Here is a 20,499-nt window from a genome sequence, read left to right as displayed (position 1 = left end):
ACTAACACACCTCTCCCTCTTCTATGGTTTGGTCTCTGTTCATCACACCGATGTTGCTCATCTCATCCTCAAGGCTGTTCTCATTATTAGGTTGCTAGGCAACTCGTTCTTTCATGAGCTCAGCACACACACAAATCTGTGTAGCTAAATGAATGTCTGTGTTACTGGGTCGGGTGTTGGTGGCTGTGATGGGATGACATACCTCAATCCAAAGTGAGTTCTACATCCTGGGGGAGAGTCTAGTGCTTCCCCTGGCTTTGGTGGTTTGTCTTTGCTGACATGTTGCAGAACAGAGTTTATTTCAGTCAAGCCTTGGGGTTTTGTCTCTGGTCCATGGGGGTTTTTCAGATCCAGAGGTTCCCCCCAAAGCTTTGAGGTTCTTTGTGTTGGGGTTTTTAGAGGCTCTGGTGGGGCAGTTCCCAGGGGTGGTGGGGGGATCGAGGAGGGCACCCTGAAAGAGCTTATGGTCTCCTCATTTAAGGCGTCCTTGTAAAGTGCGTTGCTCTTGTTGACGGCATACTTGGCTTTGGGCTTGGGCAGGACCTGCGCCCTGTCCACCAGAAAGGCCTGACCGTCTGCATAGACCATGCAAGTGTCCAGGGTCTCTCCTCCTTCTGAGGATAAAGTGGAGATGCTGGATACAGTGGAGACCGTACTCGTGGTCTCCAGTTGGGGGTCTCCACTGCTCCGGCTGTCCACTTCAATGCCTGAGTCAATAATGGGCTCATAGGGTTCCAGAGGTCCTGTAGGAAAGCTGGGAGGTGTGCAGTTAGTAAGAACTGTTGGTCTCTTGATTTCTTGATCTCTTGAGTTGCTTGTGGTTAAATGGGAGTAATAGGGAGAAAGTGTTGGTCCACTCATGCCATTGGATTTCTGTTTCAGTATTTCACTGAGTGCCCCTGATTGGTCTTCCGGGATGTCAAAACTATTGGCAAACTCTAATGGTGGAGGCAGGGGTTCGGCAAACACAAACTCCTCATCAATGTCAACAGAGGCCAGAGGTGGTGGAGGGATACCAAAGGGGAGTTTGACAGGCTCATCTACAGAGCTGACAGAGATCATGGTTTTTGGTGGCAAAGAGAGAGGCTTTGGTGTTGCAGGCTTTGCAGGAGCTGGCTGGTTGGGATCACGAAGCTCCCCAGGTGTGCTGTCAGGACAAACATCCTCATCTCTCTCGCCTTCCGACAGGCTGTTCTCCTCAGTTTTGGCCCCATCTGTGGTGTGAACCATTAGTAGCCCTGCTGATTTCTGTTGGGATGTGTCTACAATGTCAATCAGCATGTTCTTCTTCTCCTCTGCCCTCTTCTCAGCCTTGCCCAGGTCCAGTTGGAACTTGGACTCTGTCTCATACTTTGACTCCGTCATCTGTCTCCGCAGGCCTCCCCGTGGCCTGCCCATGGTGGCAGTGCTGGAGAAACTCACTTCAACATTGGACCGAAGTTTTGTGTCAATGAAAAGTGGCTTGTTGAGGTCCAGTTTGGATGGGTCACTCTTAAGTGGCAAAGGCTGAGACTGCTCCCTCATGGCCCGGTCTCTGGCAGCTAATGCTAAGGCTAATGGAGAATTGGGGTCTAGTGGTTTTCCGGTGACAGGGTGAACATAATTCCCGCTCCCTGAGCTGTAGGTCTTGTGAGCTGGCAGGCTGATAGGACTGTGACCTGTTCTAGTGTTGAGTAACTCCCGCACCATGGTGGGTTCTGGGCTGTTGAAGTCTGTCACATTGCCCCCTCCTCGAGGGATGCTGAGCAGGGACGAAGGGGGAGCCATAAGCCGGCGCAGACGCTCATCACTGCTAAACATGCCCTCATCAATGGACTTTGAGTGTCGCAGACGAGGGGTAGGAGTGGGAGCCACATCCTCATCACCAGCATCTGTGGATCTGAAAGACGGGGAATTTCTGTGAACCGCCAACCGTTTTTCCCTGGCTGTGCTGGGAGCCATGGCAGTTGCAAAAGGGCTTCCTGTATCGAGGCCATCCTCTGGCCGGAGTTGGCCTGGGTGGTCGGGCGTAGTCGTCTCAATCTCCATACTGCTGCCCTGGCTGCTCTTTCCACTGCTGCTGGTGGAGGGCTCTTTGATGATGATCGTGGGTATGGGGATGGAGCAGGTTTTCTCTGGGCTGTCCTCTACATTGGACTGTTTCACAAGCATGCCCTTTCTACGTGCAGGCTTGTTTGGGACAAACAGTGCGGCATTAGCCATTTTGCCAACATCCGAGTATGGGTTCTCTGGAATCTGGGCTCGGCGCTTATGAAGGCTCTGCTGAGCAGTTGGACTGTTGCTGTAGGCCTCTACATTGTACTGTTCAGAGTTCTCTCTGTAATGCATGCCTTGCTCTCTCCAACCTGAACCAAGGCTTGAGTCTCCTCTGTCTGAAGGAGCGCTGTTCACAGTAGGATTTTGAGAGGTGAAGCCTGGTCGGATTGTGCCATAACCATGTCCAGCAGATGTGGGGGCATTGTTGTGGGGAGGAGATGGAGGGGAAATAGCCGGTGGTGGGGGAATGTCCTCCGATGTGTCAGGCATTGATAGGCTTCTTGTAAATTTTAACATGGGAGGAGTGAGGAACTGCTTTTCTTCTTCAGTTACCCCTGTGGTTGGATAACAAGAGCCAATTACTCTGAGAGCACCCACACCAAATCAGAAATATTTCCCAATATTTCATATAGAACAAATAAACCAAAAGTTCCATTACTGGATCTAATACAGCAAACAAGTTTTAAATTAGTAGGGGTTTGTTTTATTATACACACAAAAGGTTTTTTTTCTTTATATGGTGGAAAACAGAAACCCTTTCTGACCAGAGTAGGGTACTGTTGGTACAAAAATCACTCATGAAAACAGCTATATACTGTTATTACAATGCTATTGTTGAAAAAATTTATAATTTTTTGAATACTTGCCTATCGATGTCTGTCGGCGGATGGTTCCTTTTGGCACACCCAAGTATGGGCCTTTAGGAGTTACTGTTACCGGTGGGGAATCCACTGATATGTCCTGGCTGTTGCACAGTGACTGAACAACCACAAAGACAGGTGTGTTAAGACAGAGGTTTAAAAAAAAGTGTTCAAAAAGAAATCTATATTGTAAAACCTGACAGCCTGAAGTGTTTTATTCCACTTATACCACAGATAAAGATATTCTAGACAATTGTGTGCTTCAAAACTTGTGGCAAACGTTTGGGGAAGGCCCACTTATGGATGTGAAGATCAGGTGTCCACATACATTTGGTCATATAGTGACTTTTCTGATCTCAGAATATTTCATTAGTGATTGTTTTATATGAAACAGAAAAAAGATATCATTACTGGGTCAAAGGTCATGCTTACATTCATTTCCGGGGCCACAGCGAAGCACCTGCTTGTGGGGCGCGGTTTTACAGCTGCCACCCTCACGTCCACATTCGCGTTGTCCCACACGGGTTTCTGGGGAGGGACAACCTCCTCCACTTTATCTGCAAATCACCAGAGTTTCTATTTAGGGATCAGGAAGCAACAGGACACTGCATCTAATAAGATCAAGCCATTATCCTCTCACAGGATGTACAGAATAAAAAAAGAACCCAAACCAAGCAAGGGAAAGGAGACAGAAATAAGTACATTGACATTGGTCAAGGTCAAAGCCGTGCAAGCTCTTCCCGATTCCGAGGGAATGTGTGTCTCAGCGGCCACTGCACAACATGCTAGCGGTAGCGATTGCTTTCATACAGGTCCCATGCATGGGAAATGATTACTTAGGGTGACGTGAAAAACAATCCTCTTCTTCTGAGCCACAATATCTGAAAGCTGATCATCTACACAGGGGCGGAGGAGAGGGAAGTTGTCAAGTGTGCATATACTGTGTATAAACGTGTATGTGACAAAAAATTCTTTAATCTCGAATCTTGAATCTGATTACATGCACTCATCCACACACACACACACACACACACACAGGCAGACAATTTCTCTTTGTTTCACATCATAAACATTTATAACTATAAATAAATAAATAAATAAATAAATAACGGTAAATAGATATAAATAAGATATAAATCCCTTTATAGTTTCAATGCAGATGACTTGTTTTAGCATAAAAATAGGTTAGAAAATTAACACTTTGCATATATATATATATATATATACACACATATAAAATACACACACACACACACACACACACACGTATATATATACACACACAACTCTGGAAACAATAAAGAGACCACTGCAAATTTTTTCTTAAATCAGCATCTCTACATGTATGGCAGCCAGTCCATTCCAGTGTCTGATGGATTCCAACACAGGCATGCCTCATTCTACTAAATGAGGTACTGATTAGGTGATCACCTGAACCAAATATTATTTAACGAGGAAAAGTATTTAAAAAAACACTGCTGTGGCCATCACTGTGCTCTTGTAATAGGACCAGCTGGATGGCAAAGACAGTGCTGGCTTTACTGGCAGAGGAATACAGTGAGTGTCGGGATGCTTCCATCCTTAAAATTTCAAAGACGGCGGTTCATAAGAGCAGGGTCAAGCAGCAGACATTGGGGACAACAAAGCTGAAGGAGAAAACGACTCTCCACTGAATGGGATGACCGCCAACTCATTCGAATGTCATGACATCAAGTGACTTACAAAAAGAATGGCAAACGGCAGCTGGGGTGAAGTGCATGGCAAGGACGGTTCGAAACAGGCTCCGAGGGGCAGGGCTGAAGTCGTACACAGCTAGAAAAAAGCACTTCAATTACAAGCAAAGAAGAGCCAGGCTGATTGGACCTGGAAAGGATTGGACTGTAGAGGACTGGAGTAAAGTCCAATTTTCAGTGTTGCCCAACACCTGGTCTAATGGTTAGATGGGGTCCTGGAGAGGCCTACAAGCCAGAGTGTCTTGCACCCACTGTGACATTTGGTGGAGGATCGGTGATGATCTGGGGGTGCTTCAGCAAGGCTGCAATCGGGCAGATTTGTGTTTGTGAAGGACACATGAATCAAGCCACGTACAAGATTGTCCTGGAAGAAAACTTGCTTCCTTCTGCTCTGACAATGTTCCCCAACTCTGAGGATTGGTTTTTCCAGCAGGACAATGCTCCATGCCACACAGCCAGGTCAATCAAATTGTGGATGGAGGACCACCAGATCAAGACCCTGTCATGGCCAGCCCAATCTCCAGACCTGAACCCCATTGAAAACCTCTGGAGTGTGAAAAAGAAGAAGATGGATGGTCATAAACCATCAAACAAAGCAGAGCTGCTTGAGTTTTTGATTGTGAAAAACTGGTGGAGAGCATGCCAAGACGCATGAACGCTGTGACTGAAAATCAGGGTTATTTCACCAAATATTGATTTTTGAACTGTTCCTAAATTAAAACATTAGTATTGTGTTGTTTAAAAATGCATATGAACTTATTTTCTTTGCATTATTTGAGGTCTAACAACACTGCATCTTTTTTGTTATTTTGACTAGTTGTCATTTTCTGCAAATCAATGCTCTAAATGACAATATTTTTATTTGGAATTTATGAGAAATGTTGTCAGTAGTTTATAGAATAAAACAAAAATGTCATTTTACCCAAACATATACCTATAAATAGTAAAATTAGAGAAAGTGATCATTTCACAGTGGTCTCTTAATTTTTTCCACAGCTGTATATATAGGGTCTTTCTCTATGTGTTGTATAGTATGATTCATTACTAGGATAATTATAGGATAACTAGGTTTCTAATACTGACACGCACCACTGACATCTTATTCAGCACCTTTGAACCTACACAACACTGATGCCTGGTGATACCGGTGTTTCTCTGTTTGTTTTTATCTATCCATTCAGCTCAAGGAAGCCTGACGAGAGAAGTACAATCATTTCATCTGCTCATCAACGTTAAAACGAGTGCCAGCAGCTTTGCACTGAAAATATGGCATTACATTTTGCAGGTGGATTGTTGCTATATTAGACGTCTGCAGCAAGATTTCCATGACAACACCTCATTGCAGAATGATTCAAAGCTGTAGAGGGTCCTCTTACAATGATGGGTAGCTAGAACGCTAGCACATCCCCATCCTTACAAAGAATCTTCTTTAACAATGAGACTATAACACTTTCAGTGAGGCATATCCATTACCAGTAGAAGAAATTATTCCCATTTGCATTTTCACAATGAAAAATAGAGATTCAGGTCTGTAGAGCATTCTCTTTGCTATATTCAGCATGAGTGTTTATTTGTTTGCTTGTTTGTAAAAAAAAAATATATATATATATATATATATATATATATATATATATATATATATACAGTGAGGGAAAAAAGTATTTGATCCCCTGCTGATTTTGTATGTTTACCCACTGACAAAGAAATGATCAGTCTATAACTTTAATGGTAGATTTATTTGAACAGTGAGAGACAGAATAACAACAAAAAAATCCAGAAAAACGCACATCAAAAATGTTATAAATTGATTTGCATTTTAATGAGGGAAATAAGTATTTGACCCCTCTGCAACACATGACTTAGTACTTGGTTTAAAAACCCTTGTTGGCAATCACAGAGGTCAGACGTTTCTTGTAGTTGGCCACCAGGTTTGCACACATCTCAGGAGGGATTTTGTCCCACTCGTCTTTGCAGATCTTCTCCAAATCATTAAGGTTTCGAGGCTGACGTTTGGCAACTCGAACCTTCAGCTCTCTCCACAGATTTTCTATGGGATTAAGGTCTGGAGACTGCCTAGGTCACTCCAGGACCTTAATGTGCTTCTTCCCGAGCCACTCCTTTGTTGCCTTGGCCATGTGTTTTGGGTCATTGTCATGCTGGAATATCCATCCACGACCCATTTTCAATGCCCTGGCTGAGGGAAGGAGGTTTTCACCCAAGATTTGACGGTACATGGCCCCGTCCATCGTCCCTTTGATGCGGTGAAGTTGTCCTGTCCCCTTAGCAGAAAAAAAACCCCAAAGCATAATGTTTCCACCTCCATGTTTGACGGTGGGGATGGTGTTCCAGGGGTCATAGGCAGCATTCCTCCTCCTCCAAACACGGCGAGTTGAGTTGATGCCAAAGAGCTCCATTTTGGTCTCATCTGACCTCAACGCTTTCACCCAGTTGTCCTCAGAATCATTCAGATGTTCATTGGCAAACTTCAGACGGGCATGTATATGTGTTTTCTTGAGCAGCGGACCTTGCGCGCGCTGCAGGATTTCAGTCCTTCACGGCGTAGTGTGTTACCAATTGTTTTCTTGGTGACTATGGTCCCAGCTGCCTTGAGATCATTGACAAGATCCTCCCGTGTAGTTCTGGGCTGATTCCTCACTGTTCTCATGATCAATGCAACTCCACGAGGTGAGATCTTGCATGGAGCCCCAGGCCGAGGGAGATTGACAGTTCTTTTGTGCTTCTTCCATTTGCGAATAATCGCACCAACTGTTGTCCCCTTCTCACCAGTATGCTTGGCAATGGTCTTGTAGCCCATTCCAGACTTGTGTAGGTCTACAGTCTTGTCCCTGACATCCTTGGAGAGCTCTTTGGTCTTGGCCATGGTGGAGAGTTTGGAATATGACTGATTGATTGCTTCTGTGGACAGGTGTCTTTTATACAGGTAACAAACTGATATTAGGAGCACTCCTTTTAAGAGTGTGCTCCTAATCTCAGCTCGTTACCTGTATAAAAGACACCTGGGAGCCAGAAATCTTTCTGATTGAGAGGGGGTCAAATACATTTTTCCCTCATTAAAATGCAAATTAATTTATCAAATTTTTGACATGCGTTTTTCTGGATTTTTTTGTTGTTATTCTGTCTCTCACTGTTCAAATACAACTACCATTAAAATTATAGACTGATCATTTCTTTGTCAGTGGGCAAACGTACAAAATCAGCAGGGGATCAAATACTTTTTTCCCTCACTGTATATATATATATATATATATATATATATGGCCACATTTCATATATATATTACATATCCATTAGTTATCTACAGTGCCCTCCACTAATATTGGCACCCTTGGTAAATATGAGCAAAGAAGGCTGTGAGAAATTTTGATCTATGAAAAAATATGATCTTTTGGATCTGGAGAGATTCTGTATGGAGGAATGGTCTCAGATCCCTTGCCATGTATTCTCCAACCACATCAGGCATTATAAGTGAAGACTCAGAGCTGTTATCATGGTAAAGTATTGACTAAAAGGGTGCCAATCATTTTTTTGTTGTTGATAAACCTGTGTTTTGTTTACAATTGTTTGATATCCATGAGAGCAGAATATTTCTGTGAATTTTTTGGAACAAAATATCAAAAGGTCAAACACTAAAGACAATTTTTCACAGCCTTCTTTGCTCATATTTACCAGGGGGTGTAATTATTAGTGGAGTGCCCTATAACTGAATATGAACAGATTGAACAAATATAGATATGAATAGGAGGAGCATTATTTGTTTTTGTTTTAGAAACTTTTCCAGAAAGGATAACTGGGCGATAACAGGGAGGTTTTTGCTTTAATGCAGGTCTGCGTGAGATACCAGATAAGAAGCTTTTCAACAATGAAACAATTGTTGAGTAAACAATGAGTACTACTTGATTTACATCATCCTTAGTAACCGCCTGGTCAGGGTCACAGTCATGGTTTTAATTTGCCTACTAGTTTGTTTATAGTTTGGGGGAAAAGAACCAACTACAAACATCAGGGGTGAGTACAAACAAAAATAATAACCATACAGGCGGGATTAAAAAACATTCTTTTGCACATCTCTATTTGAGATCAATTATGAGACACACAAGAGATATAGCTGAGTTTCCAATGTTTCCAGGGATATAGCAGTAGGGTTTATATATATATATATATATATATATATATATATATATATATATATATATATATATAAATAAAATAATAAAAAAAACCTGGTTTAGGCTCCGCCTGCTTGGAGTTTAGATACAAATATGGATATGGATATTTGGGGCACTAAACAGATACAGATAGTGACATTGTGTTAAAACCTCAACAAATAAATACATAAATAACTATACGATCTACACAAAATTGCCTTCATATATATATATATATATATATATATATATATATATATATATATATATATATATATATACAGAGAGTATATGCATTTGATCATTTAGTAAAACCTGACTGTAAAACTCACCCTTCTTTTTCCTCAAAGTAGCTTTAACATAAAAGAATATTCAGTTTTATTCATGAACGGATATTCACACATCATTTACATAAAAGAAGGGGGATTCAAAACAGATGAAAGGCATCAGAATGGCATTAACCTGGATAAAATGTAATGCCATATCACACAGTTATCACCTCCATGCAACGGTCTACTCTACACAAACTCTAGCAGAACCAGACAGGACAGATCGAACAGTAACAAGACACAGAAACGTGTTGTAGTCTAACGTTTTGAAATGCATTGGTCTGCAGGTTCTTTACCTAATGCCGTGTAAGTGCAAATAAATCTGTTCAATTTAACCAGAGAAAACTGGCACCAGAAGCAAAACCAGTGTCGGTGATGCTTTCTAACTAATCAAATGTTACAGCACAGAAATCAGAGAACAAATCCGTGCAACCTGGCGCTGTAAAGCGAGAGCTGATCAGGCTATAAATATACGTACGTATATAAATATATAAATAGGAATACATTTCTTTGCTTTTCTGCTCTCAGTTGGGGTTTTTGATACTAAAACACAGAACTGGCTGGAAGAGAGTATGCGTTTTTAAAAATATATCATGACCCAGTAAGATAATACAGACAGATTTCTGTACTTTATAGAAACAAATATGGAGTCAAATACCACAAACGACCATATTCTGTGACTCAGAAACCACACACACACACACACACACACACACATACACAGGATATGAGCATGCCAAATAATTACAACTGATAAACAAACTTACCTTTATCCACTTTTTCAGCCAAAAAAAGATAAAGACAAAACATGAAACGTTAGCGCACATTGTTTGAGTTCTGACAAATGAGAACTATTAGCTAACGGCACTAAACATGAGTCACACTAGCAAACAAGTCGCTTGTGTCACTTGTTGCTCGTGGGTGGAGAAAGATAGTAGCCATAATGTTCACTAAGTGTTTCCACAGCTAACTATTTAAACATACATTTAAAAACTGAGTGAAAACTGCTTTGATTTGGACTAGCGTAACTGGCAGATTAGCAAATCAAACAAACTGGACCAGCTACACCACAGGCACTAACGATCTCTGCTTTGTCCAAACTTAGTTTTTTCTTCGTAGTGATGCTATACACATTTAATTTGAGGTTGTATATAACAGGATAAGATAAAAATCATGATTTTTGTTTTTTCTTCCAATTCTGTGCATCAAACAGTAAAGTTGTGAGTTGGGAACGGAAGAAATGCCGGACCACACTAAATAATTCGAGACAATTGTTTTGATTTTTCGCTTTCAGCATCATACGTAATTTGTAAAGAAATGGGAAAATCTCAGTGTTGCTTCGTATCTCACACACATATTGAAATAGCATGGGTCGCTTTGACGCTTGCTGGTGTGAAAAAACAGCAAGGTGGTGGTTGGGTGGGGCGGGGCGGGGGTGATTTTTAATTATTTATAATAGTTTATCATGTTTTTAATCCCCAGTGTATGAGATAGGTTGAGCCTATGGAGTTATTCATGAAAAGGGAAACAATACAGGTTAAACTCAGGGCTCATGGATCATCTATGGAGCAGTCTCAGTCTAAAATGAAAGGTCAGCAGAAGCTAGCTATCAACTCCAAATCCAGTTCCTCTCTTCAGTACACCACAGAGACCAGAGTAGATATTCACCAAGGCATCAAATATCAAATCACCAACTTCATCAAATTAGATTACAGAAAACTGTATTTTATTGCAGAGACAAGTATTCTGCGCATTTCTTTAGCCATCGTTTAACCTTTTTTGGTGTGTTGGTGTATGATGCTTACCCAAATCCTCCAGTTCTGAGGTCATGGATTTGGAGCGTGTGGAAAGCGCAGTGGATGGAGCTCTCCTTGGAGGGGCTGGGGCTTGAGCAGCAAATGAAAAAACACATGTAATTAGCCACGAGCTTACATTCGGCATTTCATACTGCGATTTATAACAATGAATTCTGCACAATTAAACGATTAGTAAGAGACAAGCCAAAAGGTCATGGAGAGATTTTCTCTCTGAACAGATTTAGTAATAGTGATATACTGTGTGTGTCTGTGTGTGTGTGTGTATGTGTGTGTGTGTGTGTATGTATATATATATATATATATGTATATATATATATATATATATATATATATATATATATATATATATATATATATATATATATATATATAGGGTAATGAAGGACTTGCCCATATGGCTATTAGAATTTTATTCATAGTTGCCCAGCAGAAAAGTAGGCTCATTCAGAAAAAGAGAAGAACTACTTATTTACTTATTATTTACTCCTTATTTAAGCTTTCGTGGCTCCTGAGTGGTACAACGGTTCGAATCCTGATGACACCACAGCCATCTGAGGTCGGCAGTCCCAGAGAGCGAAATGAATGAAAATTGTGAATTTGATTATTTGCTAAACCATTCTTTTTTTTAAAAGCAAACAAAAAAAATCCATTATAGGAAGCAATCATCTTTGATATGAGGAGAGGTTTCAGATTTATTAATAACACAAGAGTGGCTTTTGCAGATTAAAGAAACAGTGCTGATCTATAAGATGTAAATCTGAGAGGAGCTAAATGAATGGACCCACGTAACGAGTGTACCTTTTTTTCGAGCCGTATCATCAGGGTCGAGATTTCTGCTGACAGTCACGACTTTGATGATGAGATGATTTCCCCCGTGACGGATCATATTAACCACCTGTTTGTGGCCCACCTTCACCACATTGTCCTTGTTAACCTGAGACAGGAAAAGCAGAGGAGAACCAAACATCTAAATCTGTTCAACATCAGAACACTGGGTAGAATTTTGTAAACACCAGAACTTGATATTAAACGCGTTTCTAGCCACATATTTTGGTATATATGTTGTGCTGTAGACCAGATGGTAGTCAAATGTGATCAGGAATACTGAATTATAGTTTTATGCAATATTTTTCATAGCTCTACTCTAAGAGTATTTTGCAGTACAGCATTTTCTTTTCTTTTTTTCCCCCCTAAGTGTACAGCCACTGAGATAATGAGATAATGGTCCCAGCTGGGCTTTCCTGCTAAAATACAGTCTAACAATAGTAACGTGAAAATAGCAATCTAATGGCAGGCAAAACGGCTACATTCACAAATACCGACGTTTGGCCCAGATGCAGTCTGTTTCTATATGTTCTTAACTGACTCGTATCGGTCCTCAGTGTGAACACAGCTCTGCTCTGAAACAACATACTAACAGACTAACATCTTCTAACCCATCACACGTTTTTAATATGCAGTACTGAAATCAAAAGCAAAACTTGATATGTGGGACAGCCTCAGTCTGAACAGTCAAATGTGACTTTTATGCCCACTAGATGTCCATGAGAAATTCACAACGCTTATTAATCTGTGTAGTCCGTCATACCTCTGCGCATTCGAGTGATAGGCCACTTTAAAAAATGTGCCGTGAATCAGAATTTAGTGCTGCAATGTGAACACAGCAAAAGTGAATCAAAATGGATGTATTTCAAAAATATCCGCCTTTTTGACTACATCAAAATAAATTAATTAATTAATGAAATATAGCTTAGTCGTTCATTTGTGCTGAATTGTGCCTGGCTTGGTTTCTCAGATTTTATAACAGTTACTGTATATTGTAGTGTAGGTCTGTAGTAATAATAATAATAATAACAATAATTAGAGATGCACCGATACTAAATTTCTCAGCCGATAACGATAATTCAGAGTGCCTTCTTTTAAATTAATAATAATTAATTCCACAATTCTGAAAGAAACGCAAATAAAAACTTTATTCTCTCCATTTCAACCAGTTGTTTCACAGTAACTGGTCTCATAAACAGAAAACGCATTACTCACATTAACATTAACACATGAACTAAATTCTGAAGATTAAAGTAAGATTTCTTAACTTATTGAATGTTAATTCATATTAACAGAATTAAGTGACTGAATTCTAAAAAACTCCTGTTAGTCTCACATTCACTCACCACAAACAAAAGCATTTCTACTACATCACTGGACATCAAACTTTTTTATATATTAACATTAACTGGATATGAAATAAACTACTCTACAAATATATATTTTTATATACATTTTTGTCAACTCATCTGCATTTACTTCATGTACTGGCACTTTAATTCAGCACGAGCAGCTCGGCAGTTTTTTCATCATTCCACACAAGAGACATCATCTTTACACGCAGCATGAATACGATCTGTTTTCCCGCCATCTTTTTATTGACAGAATGTAATCGGCCCTGATCATCGGATATTTCTAAACTATTGGCCGATGGCCCATAGTGGGGAAAATAGCCTTTATCAGCCGATACACTGGTGCATCTCTAATAATAATAATAATAATACTTTCATTCCTTTGTGCTGAGTTGTGCTGTACAAACATTTTCAGGTCTGTTTAAGTTTTTGGCATATCACATGTACTATTCACTGTGATGTTACTCAGCTATTAACCTACATTAATATATGTAAGGAATAACACATGACAGACCATGCAGTTATACAAAAATAATATGAAGTGAATTCTTTTTTTATAACTGCATGGTCTGGAGTGTTATTCTGCTAACACCACCGTGATTTTCCAACGATTACAATGTTTAATTATAGCTGCGATAAACGGTCATTCACTCACCAACACAATCTCTCTCTCTCTCTCTCTCTCTCTCTCTCTCTCTCAAAATGTCAGTCATTTCACAGAGAAACCGGAAAGCATAAAATCCTCCGTCCTGAAGACTTTGCTATACTGGGAAAATTTACAAAGCACTGTGACTGTTATAACACATTCAAGACTGCTTCAATATGTTCACTATATGTTCACATTCAAGACTGCTTCAATAAAACATGTTAAATAAACGTGTCCTAACAAAAAAATGTCACCACATCGATGGTTCTACGTTTTACTTTGTTAAACAACATTTAACGTGTCTTATAAACCCGTTTTTTTTTTTGAGACGTAGATTATGTGGAGCGTCTGCTGTACAAGTCCCTTTGTATGAGCTGTTACTATAGAAACAGTAATGTATTCGAATGAGTGCAATGCATTAATATATACCTGTCGTTCATGTTACAGCCGGAACTACTGTCTGAGAATTTCTCTTATACGAAAATAATGCACACCTTCTGATCCGATTCGTGAATTCAACCTCGCTGTGGTATAAATAATTAAGATAATTTGGTGTGTCCACCGTACACGTCCCTGTGTATGAGTTACTGAAGAAACAATAGCACTACAAAAAAATGGCACCTTAGCAAATGGACAAACCAAATTCCTTGTATATAGTCAAATCTATCGAGTATTTCCTATTATAAGATCACATTAAACCAAATATAAGGTTATGAAACCTATTTCATGACGATCCATTTGTACTCATTTCAAGCTTGAAGTAGTCTTGTTCTATTGGCAGATCATTTTGCTCATTTTAAGCACGAATTTCTAGAAAGAAACAAAATGATCTGCCAAAAAAATAAGAAAACTTCAACCTTGAACTGAGGAATAATGTCTAGAAATATGTTTAATGAACTTATATTTGGTTTACTGTAATCTTATAATAAGAAATACTAGATACATTTGACTATATTCAAGATATTTTCACTTGCTTAGATTACTTTTTTTTGCAGTGAACGTTTTAGGCACAAGAATTCAAGAAGATTGTAAGCACAATTTTTTAAGGCTTTGTGGACTTGTGGTCTTTTATTCTTCCTTTGATACGTGGCTATTCTTGTCAAATCTGCAGCAAGAACAACATGGCCATTAAAACAGAAAGACCTTATCTAGCTGTAATTCACCGAACAGCAAAAAACCCAGCAACTTTGCTGTAATAATCACTGTGGATACAAGAAATTGGGACTACAGTCTGGAGTGAAAAAGCAGAATAAAATGCAGTCTCGAAATTGCTGCATAAACTAAGCCATACAGATCTGAGACAGAGGGTCTACACTGACCAATAAACAATATCATTGTTCTGCAGGAATGTAGCGAGAAACCAATACGTCATGTCTGCACTTCAAACGACATCCTGGACGCCGACACTTGTGACCTCGCTCAGCTCGTGCTGATTTGGAAATGTATACCCACGCTGTAGTGCTTTTCTAAAACACAGTGCTCTGCCCTTTCACAGATTCACCACCTGTCATTCACACATCTGGGTTTTTTCCTTCAGCATTACTGTGTATTCCATATTGCCACTAATCACTGCACAGATTATAAAAGATTAGTCTGACTGCCATGTGACCTGATTCATGGCTGCACTCTCTGAGAGGAGTGTTGTATACATCTGACATCTTGTTTTATTGACACGCTCGGTTAAAATAAAGTCCAATTCCCACTCGCTCTAATTATTCTCAAAACACTCCCTAACACTCCACAGAGATCCGTCAGAGACGAAGCTGCTGGCTGGCTCTGAAAGGCCAGATCAATCTTGTTGGCTTAAACTTTAAGTGGAGGCATTAAATCTCCCAACACGTTATTACTCCCCAATTTGTCCTGCATAAAAAGAGGAAAATTCCTGCCAGAGGTACTAAATATGGATAGACAGGGATTAAACGTTTCACCCACTCCGCTGAGGGAATATAGAAGCCTGATACTAATGCAGTTAGTTAGAAAAATGCAACTGACATATCTAGTGGTGTAAAGAGTGACTCGATCTCAATATTTACTCTAGAACCTGAGATGGATTCGCTACCAGGCCTATTGAGCATGTGCACAGTCGACTTGGTCACTATGGAGGCCTCGGAGAACAACAAAAGAGAAAAGTAATTGGTGTGTGAGTCTGAATTTGTAACCTACGAGAGGTCAAGTCCTGAGTGTTTGTAAATGGAGCTAGATAAGCAGATGAAAAAACATGGGTTCACATCCGTAAACCCACATATTAGCCCTATTTCGACAGGATTAAATTTACATGGGGTCCTGGGGGTAATTTCACAGGTGTTAGTCAGCATTGTGCTCAGGTAGGAGGTACGGCGCAAAGAATCGTATCTTAGAAGTGATCCATCCAGCTATCCATTTTCTATTCCGAAACCTGGAGCCTATCTCAGGGAGCATGGGGCACAAGGCGGGGTACACCCTGGACAGGATGCCAATCCATCGCAGGGTACACTCACATACACATTCACACACCCATTCATACACTACGGACACTTTGGACACGCCAAACAGACTTCATGTCCGGAGTACCCGGAGGAAACCCCCACAGCACGGGGAAAACATGCAAACTCCACAAGCCTGGAGGTGTGAGGTGAACATGCTAACCTCTAAGCCACTGTGCGCCCCATCTTAGAAGTGATTCCGAAGATAATATAGTTCCAGTTTGATTTATTTATTATTTCAGGTTCAGCAAGAGTGCCGGTCAGGGTCATGGCGAATCTGGAGGCGAATCTGGATATTTCTGGGTGAGAAGCAGTCATGGAATACAGTCCATCACAGGGCACCATGCTCACACACGTTCACACCTAGAGGCAAATAAAAACAGCCAATCCACCTAGATTTGTGATGCAATTTGCTGAGTTTTTTGTGCTTTTTTTTGTTTTTTTAGAAACCTACTTGAATTGGCGAAATTTCAATTACACGAAATTGTTTTGCACGGTCTTTCTCAGTGATGTTTGTTGGTAAATGAGACCTTATAGCTGTACTCATGTTCGACACACATGAATCAAAGAGGGCTTTGGCTGAATGCGTCATGATGACGTCACATGAGGCGTCTTGGCCCAAATCTACGGAAAATCTGTGGTCATTTTGAACAATTGTAAGCTCCTCCAAATTTTGTGGCGTTTCCTTAAATTTGTGTTTGTTTCTGCGATCGCAAAAGTCACAAAATCCTGAAGGGACTGAGTAGTCCAAGCTCTGGATCGAATCAGGGACTTTGGAGCTGTGAGGCAGTAACACTACCCACTGCTCCAGCATGCGGCCTGATTTATTTATTTCATTTGTTCAATTAAAAAAAAAAAATGTCAAAACATGCTTTGGGAACAAATATTTTAAACCAGGCCTGTTTGAGCTAATTGACCAATTTTAAGATAATGCCTGGGACTGTCTTTGAAAAGTGTTTCCCAAATAAATCATGGATTTAATGAAATCCAATGGACAGTGCTACGTTAGCATTAAACTTCAATAAAAATCCTGCTGCCGGAGCAGAAATGAGAAACATCTTGTAGCATCTGCTAGCATTTTCCGGAGCAGCATAGCATGAAATTAGCACAGTGTTGTGGAAGATTTTAAAAGAAGATTAAAGATAAGGGGATGCTCTAATCTACACATAAGGTTATGTGAAATGAGACAGGGTAACCTAGGAAACGAGCCAGCACACTGAACAGAGCTGCATAATGAACGATGCCTTGCTCCATTCTCTGTGTGTGATTCATACGTGCCATGTGTGAACGCAAGAAAGACTGGGAGGAGTCCAAACACAATTTAGCACATGAGGATTCACACGGGTATGTGTTATCACTCGAAAATGGCTGCATTCCGAAATCGCATACTGTGACGGTACCTACCGCATTCGATTCGGTACCTACTGCTCGGCCGTGGATAAAGTACGTACTGATCAGTTCAAGTGGTACGCATAAATACAATCCGGATGTACTACATCCACCAACTTCAAAAGAGCCGACGTGCCATTTTTGATTCTGACAGCTCTGCTGCGCCAGTCCTGTTGCATTATGGGAAAACGCGGTATCCACAGTGTCCAGTCGTTCCATAGTGCAGAATCTCAGCGGAAGCGGTAGGTCATCCGGGTATTTCTCAGAGATATTACTCCTTTGGCGTACTGCTTTTTACCTACTGTGTAGTAGGGTAGTAGGGATATTCAGATGCAGGAGAAGAGACAAACAGCATATTAATCTGAAATAATGTGCACAGGTGTCTTCAGTATTAACTGACACTGCCTGGAAGCTCCGCCCCTTCATGGAAGCCCTGCCCCCCTGAACTGGTGCATCAACCCTCGCTTTCTGTCATGGTAAACAGAGAATTTTGAATTTTGAGTTTAATTAATCTATCAGGGTATATTCGATTTCGCTAACATAAGACAAGTATATATTTTTCCAGACAAAATTTCAGGCATCCCTAAAAAAAAAACAGTTACGTGATGTTAAGCTGAACATATAGCAAGAAATGACGATTTGGACCTAAAAAAAATGAAACAGGCATATAATGTGTCAAATCTAACACTTTACAACTAAATCTTACTGTGGTAGTTATACAGTGATTAAACACACTGGGGTTTTGGGGGTTTTTTTCTTTTTTTTTTACGTGCTTTCTGTACCACTCACTGCAGATGTTTTCAAACGCTTGTTTGTAACCAATTTATAAAAGGATTACCAAAAAAAAAAAAAAAATACTGTTATGCTTTTGTGACAGTTTCCTGCACATTACTGAAGAATCGCTCAAAAAGAAATCCACCATCCAGCTGAGTGTTCACGACTGTCGGTTTCCATATTGCACAGCGGGTAATATTATTAATCCTGTACTCTTCTTAAATACGAAAAGATCGAAACGCTCCTGTATGTTCAAGGTTCTGGGAAATTCGACTGGTTATCACGATTTTATCAAATTGGAAATTGTATGCAGGGAAAATTGAAAATCACACAGCCCCAGTATGAGCTGTTCTCTGGTATGATGGTGACGTCATGGCACGGGAGTATCGTGGACGTTTTGAGAGACGTTTTGAGTTATCGGTATCTGATAACTCGAATTAGGCTTGTTTCCGTTTCACTGTGGCATGATCACAATATGAGGACGACACACTTAGCTAGCGAGGTTTTAGACATCTTTACGCAGACTAACTGTTTTTGTAAAACGTGATCTTTGGAGGCAGATGCCGAGACAAGGCTAGAAAGTGTCCTAAATAAAAACATTTGTACGGTATTTTGTTCAAATATATTTACATTTTTATTTTAAAGTAGAGATATCGGTGTATAAGCTCATTTTTGCTCAAAATCTGTTCATCATTTTTAGCTGTTTTACAAAATTCACCTGACATATGAGAGCCTTTTCCCGTTCCACCGGATTGGGTGATTACATCGAGTCATTTTAAATATTTCATCGCAAACCTAGTGTGAGTGTAATGTGTTCTGTCGTTTCTGTTCTCTGTCTTGTTTGATTTGACCGTCATGACATCAGAGAGCGCTCAACCCCACTTTCTTTATCAAGATTTAAAAATGGAAATAAAATAAGGACTTGGCCAAAATAAATAAAATAAATAAAATAAAATAAAAATAAATTTACATTTTTTTTAAAAACCCACATTCATGTCAGACTCTGACGTCCCTGGTGATGATTAGATGACTCGGAGACAGCCCTGACCTCATAAATCTCCCAGCATCCTCAGCTCACCTAGATCACCTCATCTGGCGTAATCTCATTACGCTGGACTGCCGATCCCATCAGAGCCACATCATCTGGATCGTTTCATTAAATTAGACTGCAGATGTGCTCACTAATCTGAGCAGCCTGCAAATACCACACTAAACAAACAATAAATTCTCATTATCTAAAGTAGGGTGTGTTAAAATGACAACAACAAAAATAAATAAATAAAAATGGATGAATACGCTTTTTAAGAACAATGTGGCAATTGCAAACGGTCTCTGTACAAACATACACAAAAATTCCCATGAACCCCAGAGTACACAATGAACACACAGACACACATAATGCTGACTGAAAGGAGTGTGTGATGCGGCGTCCTGCACTCCATTATGATCTGATGAAATTAGCGCCGGTTATCCCCTTGACACACTGAGGGAATAAAGCGGAAAACGATAAGCCATCCTTTTTAGCTAATCATATCAGCTGTGTTCCCGGTTGTTCTAGTCACAGTCTCTCTCTCTCTCTGTCTCTCTCTCTCAAACACAAACACAAATACCTGCAGACAGGCATACAGTGCGGTCCATAAGCACCTGGAGAGAGCCACATATATTCCAGCAGTTTGGGTTTTGAAATGAAACGGTTTGGTATGCCGTACAGCATGTCCTTGAAAATAGGTAATAACTTTGTCATGTTAACTACTTGGAAATCCTTTGCTCTGATGCTTGCCCATATTCATAAGATGCTTGGGTCCCGTCAAAAATAAATAATTTGGGTCTCCCAAAAATAAATAAATAAATAAAATACTGTGTGAATTTCCTACTCATTCTCTTTGCTGGAAGTCTACAGAGTTCAGATGCATATTTTATCCATTCTATACCATTGTGTGCTTCAAGCTTTGTGGCACTGTATGGGTGTGATGGTCAGGTGTCTACAAACCTTTATTCATACAGTGTCATTTAATTTAATCCAGGAGTGTGACGAGCTCATGGTCATGGATTTGCGTCACATCTATGTCTTCATCCTGAAGATTGTTCGGCATTTGATGATGTATGTGA

General features: G+C 40.2%; 1 protein-coding gene across 1 annotated transcript in view; it reads right to left on the bottom strand.

Moving 5' to 3' along the window:
- The window catches only part of LOC128611635 (SH3 and multiple ankyrin repeat domains protein 2-like), a 42,438-nt gene that overhangs the window by 1,412 nt on the left and 20,527 nt on the right, over nt 1-20,499 (bottom strand). Inside the window, exons 3-9 of the mRNA XM_053631309.1 lie at nt 11,741-11,876; nt 10,931-11,011; nt 9,893-9,901; nt 9,129-9,149; nt 3,330-3,454; nt 2,900-3,015; nt 203-2,620 (exon numbers count right to left, since the gene is read on the bottom strand). Of these exons, the coding sequence (XP_053487284.1) occupies nt 203-2,620; nt 2,900-3,015; nt 3,330-3,454; nt 9,129-9,149; nt 9,893-9,901; nt 10,931-11,011; nt 11,741-11,876 (2,906 nt within the window). The remainder of the gene's footprint in view (nt 1-202; nt 2,621-2,899; nt 3,016-3,329; nt 3,455-9,128; nt 9,150-9,892; nt 9,902-10,930; nt 11,012-11,740; nt 11,877-20,499) is intronic.

The sequence above is a fragment of the Ictalurus furcatus genome, chromosome 8, assembly GCF_023375685.1.
Source record: "Ictalurus furcatus strain D&B chromosome 8, Billie_1.0, whole genome shotgun sequence".
NCBI classification, from domain to species: domain Eukaryota; kingdom Metazoa; phylum Chordata; class Actinopteri; order Siluriformes; family Ictaluridae; genus Ictalurus; species Ictalurus furcatus.
This window is presented reverse-complemented; position numbering and strand designations above follow the sequence as displayed.